The sequence below is a fragment of the Belonocnema kinseyi genome, chromosome 10 (assembly GCF_010883055.1).
Source record: "Belonocnema kinseyi isolate 2016_QV_RU_SX_M_011 chromosome 10, B_treatae_v1, whole genome shotgun sequence".
In the NCBI taxonomy this organism is placed as follows: domain Eukaryota; kingdom Metazoa; phylum Arthropoda; class Insecta; order Hymenoptera; family Cynipidae; genus Belonocnema; species Belonocnema kinseyi.
In genome coordinates this window covers 108,491,301-108,498,905 of record NC_046666.1, presented here as the reverse complement: position 1 = coordinate 108,498,905, position 7,605 = coordinate 108,491,301, and the positions used below count along the sequence as shown (strand labels likewise).

Sequence of the window (7,605 nt, the reverse complement as noted above, 5' to 3'; positions counted from 1 at the left end):
GTGAAAAAAATAATTAAAAGCAAAGGTTTGGAATCAATTTACAATTCAGATCAGAGTGGATTTCAAATAGAAATGCACTCGGGAATAACACTAGCTATTGAAGGCGAAAAGCAAATTGAATGTCTTGTAAAATCTGTAAGTTCGACGACTCACATTCACACAATTCAACCACTCATTTCAGGTGATGGGAGACTGCTTTCCCCATTATTCATTGTTTTAAAAGAAAGTAAAGGAACCTTTGGACCGGTAGTAGAAGCCAAATTATTCAAGCCACCAAATATTTACGTGATGCCTTCCGCTTCTGGCAAACTGACTTTAGGTATGATATTTATTATTGATGATTACAGTTTTTAATTTACGTCACGTGAATAAAAACGAGTTTTTTCAATGGTTACAGAACATTTCAAAACATGGCTGAAGGATGTGTATTTTCCCAATGTGGGGCATTCAAGTGTCTTATTAATTGATTCGTGGAGTGGGCATTGCCCTGATGCTGTAAAGGAAGTAGCACCTCCAAACAAAATTGTTGATGTAAAAATAATTCCAAAAGGAACAACAGGCAAAATTCAGCCACTAGATGCTTTCGGCTTCCGAGTGTGGAAAAGTTACGTCCGTCGCTTCGAGGATAGTGTAACATTAATAAATGAGGATATAGAACTTCATAAAAGAAATAACATTATAAAACTCCAATCCTTGGTACATAATCAATTGTCATCTCCTCGATACAATAACCTATTCAAATATTCATGGTATAAAAGTGGCTACGTTGAATCAAAGCCAAATGAATTTTATAACCCCGTAGATTTTAGTTTTGGTAATGATTGTAATGAGCGTTGTGAAGTTCCTGGTTGCTCTAACCCAGCAATTGTAAGATGCTCTTGGTGTAAGAAATCATTATGCTTGAAACATTTTTTAATGATTATCATTACTGCCAGGATTATGAAAAGTAACATTAAAACTCAAAACTATTGAAATATTAAATTTTGGAAAATTTTTTTGTACTTTGAATCATTAATTTTTATTACCTTTGAAAGTCCCATAGAAAAAGAATAAAATCATAGAGATACGACAATATCTCCTGTGGGGCTGGTTCTCCCCTTATTATAGGTTTTTTATTAAGGTGAGAACAGTCGATTTCGTATTTGGATATTGTGCATACTGCCAAAATTTATCTCGTCAAACTAAAAAAACTAGTATTTTCATATTGAAAAGGGTGTCATTTTTTTATTGAAAAATAGGGGTTGATATATTAGTGGGGTAACGATTTCTAATTCAATACCAAGGATGTGAACTAAAATTATTACACGTTTTACGCCACTGAATAGTCCAAGGGTATTTTTAAGTAATGAAAAAATAATACTTGTGATTGAATTTTAGGGATGAATTCATTTGTAAGGGCTGATTTCAGAAAATTTCAAACTACATCAACTTTACTTAACAATTTTAATAGTATCCAAGAGTTTTACACCATGATATAGTAATGCAATAACGAAATATAACAGTATAAATGTTAGGGGTGGCTCACCCCCTCAAGGGATTTTTTTTTGAAAATGCCGGTACAGGTCAAGTTTATTTTTGATTATTGTGCATAAAACAATTAATTTTGTCAAGATTCAACAGATTTTGGAATGTGTATAGTGAAAAAAATGGCCATCAAATATAGTTTTTCATTAATGAAAAACGGGGGTTGCGAGTCTGATGACTAAAAATAATGCATAAATATGTGCTTTTCAATAACAAGTGTTACCCACTTTGTTCCAGTAAAAAATTACGAATTGTATTCGAGAAATTTAAAAAAATGTGTTTTTAGGGGTGAACTTCAAGGGTGGGTTTCACCCCTTAAATGGACTTATGGGCACGTATAAAATAATACGTGTCGAATATTTTTTTATGTTCTATAACATATCACAATTTCAAGAAAATCGGTGAGGTACACCTCGGGTACCTTCCTTGTTAGTATGGGTCCATCTGATGTCCCAAGCCACTTAAAAAACTTTAATTACCCTATCTCATTCGGAGCACCCCGTTTTGAACTCCTAATATAAGGAAACTGAAAAAAATTCCAAAAAATTCCCCTAATTTCCACACCTAAAATTTTATGCTTTAGAATGGTTCTATCTATTGTCCAAAGATAATAAAAAAGTTTCATTACCCTATCTCATCCGGAACACCCCGTTTTCAACCCCCAAAATATTGAAAAGTCGAAAAAAATTCACTAAAATCCAGACCTGAAATTTTATGCTTTAGTATGAGTCCATCTAATGGCCAAAGATACTTTAAAAAGTTTCATTACCCTATCTCATCCGAAGCACCCCGGTTTCAACCACCAACATATTGAAAAATCGAAAAAATTCCAATAAATTCCCTAAAACCCAGACATATAATTTTATGATTTAGAATGGGTCCATCTGATGTCCAAAGACACTAAAAAAAGTTTCATTACCCTGTCTGATACAGAGCACCCCGTTTTCAAACCCCAAAATATTGAAAAATCGAAAAAATTCCAAGAAATTCCCTAAAATCCAGACCTATAATTTTATGCTTTACAATGGTTCCATCCGATGTAGAAAGACACTAAAAACAGTTTCATTCCCCTACCTCACCCGGAACACCCCGTTTTCAACCCCCCAAATATTGAAAAATCGAAAAAAAATTTAAAAAAAAAACGCTAAAATCCAGACCTATAATTTTATGCTTTAGAATGGATCTATCTGATGTCGAAAGACACTAAAAAGGTTTCATTACTCGCTCTCATCCGGAACACCCTCGTTTTCAACCCCTAATATAAGGAAACTGAAAAAAATGCCAAAAAATTCCCCTAATTTCCACACCTGAAATTTTATGCTTTAGAATGGTTCTATCTGATGTCCAAAGACACTAAAAAAAAATTCATTACCCTATCTCATCCGGAACACCCCGTTTTCAACCCCCAAAGTATTGAAAAATCGAAAAAATTCCAAAAAATTCCCTTAAATCCAGATCTATAATTTTATGCTTTAGAATGGTTCCATCCGATGTACAAAGAAAATATAAAATGTTTCATTACTCTACCTCATCCGGAACACCCCGTTTTCAACCCTCAAATATTGAAAAATCTAAAAAAAATCTAAAAAAAACCCATAAAATCCCGACCTATAATTTTATGCTTTAGAATGGTTCCAACCGATGTCCAAAGACACTAAAAAAAAGTTTCATTACCCTATCTGATCCGGAACACCCCGTTTTCAACCCCCAAAATATTGAAAAATCGAAAAAAAATTCCCTAAAATCCAGACCTAAAATTGTATGCCTTAGTTTGGGTCTATCTGATGTCCGATGACACTTAAAAAACTTTCATTACCCTATCTCATTCGGACCACCCCGTTTTGAACCCCTAATATAAGGAAACTGAAAAAAATTCCCCTAATTTCCAGACCTAAAATTTTATGCTTTAGAATGGTTCCATCCGATGTACAAAGACAATAAAAAATGTTTCATTACCCTATCTCATCCAGAACATCCCGTTTTCAACCACCAAAATATTGAAAAATCGAAAAAATTCCAAAAAATTCCCTAAAACCCAGATCTATAATTTTATACTTTAGAATGCTTCGATCTGAAGTCCAAAGACACTAAACACGTTTTATTACCCTATCTCACCCGGAACATCCCGTTTTCAACCCCTAAAATATTGAAAAATATTCCAAAAACTCCCCTAACATCCGGCCCTACAATTGTATGCTTTAGAATGTTTCCGTGTGATGGCTAAAGATACTAGAAAAAGTTTAATTTCCCTATCTCATCCGGAACACCCTCGTTTTCGGCGCCTGAAATATTGAAAAATGTGAAAAATAATTCCAAAAATTCCCCTAATTTCCAGACCTAAAATTTTATGCTGTAGAATGGTTCCATCTGATTACCAAAGATACTAAAAAAGTTTCATTTTCCTATCTCATCTGGAACACCCTGGTTATCAACCCCTAAAATATTGAAAAATCGAAAAAATCCCAAACAATCCCCTAACTTCTAGACCTAAAATTTTATGCTTTAGAATGTTTCTTTCTAATGGCTAAAGATACTAGAAAAAGTTTCATTTCCCTATCTCTTCCGGAACACCCTCGTTTTCGACGCCTGATATATTGAAAATTTTTTTAGAAAATTCCAAAAAATTCCCCTAATTTCCAGACCTAAAATTTTATGCTTTAGAATGGTTCTATCTGATGACTAAAGATACTAGAAAAAGTTTCATTTCCCTATCTCATCCGGAACACCCTCGTTTTCGTCCCCTGAAATATTGAAAAGTCGAAAAAAATTTCAAACAATCCCCTAACTACCAGACCTAAAATTTTATGCTTTAGAATGGTTCCATCTGATGGCTAAGGATACTAGAAATCTTTAAAAGATGTCATAGTCTTTTAAAATATTTTGAAGGTTTCGAAATATTGGAGAGTATTTTAAAAGGTTCTATGGAATTATCAATCTTTACAGTAATATAATATGAAATTTTAAGGGAATTAAAATAGTATAGGATATTTTAAAACATTCCAAGGAATTTTCAATTAATTTTTATAATTTAAAGTCATTTCAAGAAATTCTAACGATTTTTTTCATATATTCTGGTTGAAAATGGAAGTACTTTGTTAAAGTTTTAGTTTTTTTTTTTTTTGGTTTATCATTCATCAATTTATTTAGAAAAATTTGTTTTCAGCCAATTGAACGACTTTGTTGAAAATTCTTTTTGTTTTTGGTTAAAAATTAATTTTTTTAACCACAAGTTTAACTATTCTATGTTTCATTAAATAGTGTTTTTTTTTTAGTTAAAAATGTTTGTATTTTATTGAATACTCATCTTTCTTGGTACAAAATTCATCTTTTTTGTTGAAAATTTAACTGGGATTAAGCATTAATTTTTTGTATAGTAAATTAATCTTGATGGAAAATAAATTTATTTTGTGCAAAGTTCATGTAATTTATTCAAAATGCCTTTTTTTAATATACAATTTAGCTTTTTAGGTAAAATCGTCAAAATGACCGCCTTTATACAGTTTTTTTCGAGTTAAAAATACTTTGAATTAACCTTGTCATAGAACAAGTTTTTTCAGTTGTCCCTAAGGAAGACTTGTAGTAGTGTATGTATAATAAATAAATTCCAATGACTTTGTTGCTTCCGCGGCGAGCTACTCAAATCAAAATGCAAACGTTTTGCGAAGAAATTAAGATAATTCGCATACGTCTTATTTTCTTCAATGTTATGTATGAATTGTATTTCTCTTCTGCGCAATTAAAGTTATTTTATAAATTACTTTTACTCAATAAATATGTGTTTACAATTGTTTCGTTTGTTAAATTAATATTCATTAGCTGCGGTGGCAAAGGGTGACGCGCTAACTAACTCGGCCCTGGACCTCCTTGCGTACCTCTGAGTTCTTTCAGAAATTGAAATTATGTTCAGTTTCTCAATAAAGATAGACACATTAGGACTATTCCGGGACTAGCTATAGTTTATACTCTATAGTCTCTGTACCACTCAAAGTTGCATCTTCTTTAGCACTCAGAAAGGGCAAAAGGTCACTGAGTACAAGCGGTCATCACCCAGCCAATAAATTTTATTATTTTCTAGAGTTTGGGAAATAATAATTTTTTACATTCACGTCACTTATGATTAAGAAAATAATAGAATTGTCTGAAATTAGACACCACAATTTTTCAACCGATTTCCCCTTTTGAGACCCCCTGAAGCCGAAAATCAAATTTTAGTACGAGAACCAAGTATGGTCTCGTCGCTTTTCAATTCTGATGGAGCCACCACGGTTTTTTAATGTATTTTGAGCCGCTGAATTAGAATTTTTTAAATGGATGTTCGTCCGAGGGGTCAGTTTTTTGTTATTAACACTTTTTAACAATTAATTAAAAAATTGAATTTTTTGACAAAAAAAAAAATTTTTCAGTTTCTTCAGCAGATTTTGAACAAAAAAGGTCATAAACTTTTTTGTAATCTCCACGCTATGCTTCCTTAACATGTGTATTAATATTAAAAATTATTTCCAGTTCGTTTAAACAAATAGCTTTTGAGTGGGACGAGTTGAAAGTTCAAGATTTTCCGAGTGCGCGCGGCTGACTGAGCGTATACCGCCGCGTCACACAGTGGGAAAAAAGCACCTTTTTTGGACAAAAATCGACCGACAGTGCAATTCTTAACGGAATTTGAGGTTTTTTTTAGAAATGATCTTAAGGCTTCCAGTTATAACAAGTAACTGCGGATATTTTAATTCGACTTAACGTAAATTTTTTATTGAACAACAAAGTTACACCTTTTTGTTGCTAAACTTTTCCGTGATGCCATTTTTTAAGACTTTCAAATTCATTAAAAAAGGTCATAAATAAATTAAATAAGTGACTTAAAATAATTTTCAGTGGGTTAGAGTAACTACAAAAATTGTTAATAATATTATAAACAAATTAATACACAAAAGTCATTTTTTCGTGATTCGCAATGATTAGCTAATTTTAACCCATAGCTTTTGTATAAAGTGTCACAGATAATGATGTGCGCTTACAATAATTGAGGAATATATAATAATTACCAATTATTTAAACAATTTTTATAGACAGATGCACATTTTGAGACTCTTTGGTGACATATTTATAATAGTGACTGAAACTGGTAATTATTTTTAAAAAATAAAGAAGAAATGCACATTTTTACCATTTTTTTTAATAGGCTAGATTTCTTTGCAGAATGAACTGAAAATGTCTTGGCAAAGCCTGCTTGTAAATAAATCTTTCTTGAAATAAAATAAAACAAATGAAGCAAACAAAATCAGGAACGACTTGAAGTTTCTGCAGCTACAAATAAATTGTTTTTGGTATCAACTATACCTAAAAACAGTTGAAGGTAGCAGGAGCAACTTCAGGTCGTTGTTGATTTGTTTTTTTGCACTTGTTTTATTTTGATTCGCGGAAGACGTTCACAAACAGACTGCGTGTGTCTACGGAGATTTTGAGGGAATCCTTTGAAGTATTTTTTAACATGGAATACAGAATAAAAAATCAGCACTTATGTGACATCATTTGGAGAAGCGATCCACAATCAAAATGTAACAAAGTAGATTTGATTTTGGATAATATTAATGCTACGTCTTCTCTAGATGAAAGACAGTTAATGGTTATAAGAAAAAAATTGGTTGACTCTTTTATCCCTTTGTATAATAGAAAAAGGAAAAGGGTCTGTAGGAAAAAAGCATTGTTTGTTCTAAATCATGCTGCATTTTTAGAAGCAGAGTTCAAGGTACCTTCTCCTTGCCCACCTATCCAAACAAAAGGTTTAACTAATGTTCTAAAGAGGGGAAGACCACGATTATCATTTTAAGATGGATCCGAAAAGACGAAGAAAAGGCGCACCCAAAAGCTTGCTTCAAATTATAGCAAGGAAGAATTATCCAAAGCATTTTGAGTCGGATAGCGAATTTGGGACGCAGTTTCGTAAGCAAGATGATGACGAGAATAAATTGCAAAGAATCTTAGCGATGTACAGTCTGTCAAGTTAAAGCGTGGGTGGCTTTACTCGCAGTCGGTAAGGTGTATCGACATGATTTTGGTGTCAAAATATTAAGAAGAGCTCCCTCT

The 7,605-nt window shown here is 32.4% G+C and overlaps 1 protein-coding gene across 1 annotated transcript; it reads left to right on the top strand.

The window, feature by feature from the left end:
* Positions 1-288: 288 nt before the first annotated feature.
* LOC117182209 lies at positions 289-681 on the top strand (the record flags this gene model as incomplete). Its single annotated transcript, XM_033375274.1, has 2 exons — positions 289-319; positions 398-681. Coding segments are annotated over exons 1-2 (315 nt in total), but the record flags the coding sequence as incomplete, so codon positions are not given.
* Between the last annotated feature and the right edge of the window lie 6,924 nt (positions 682-7,605).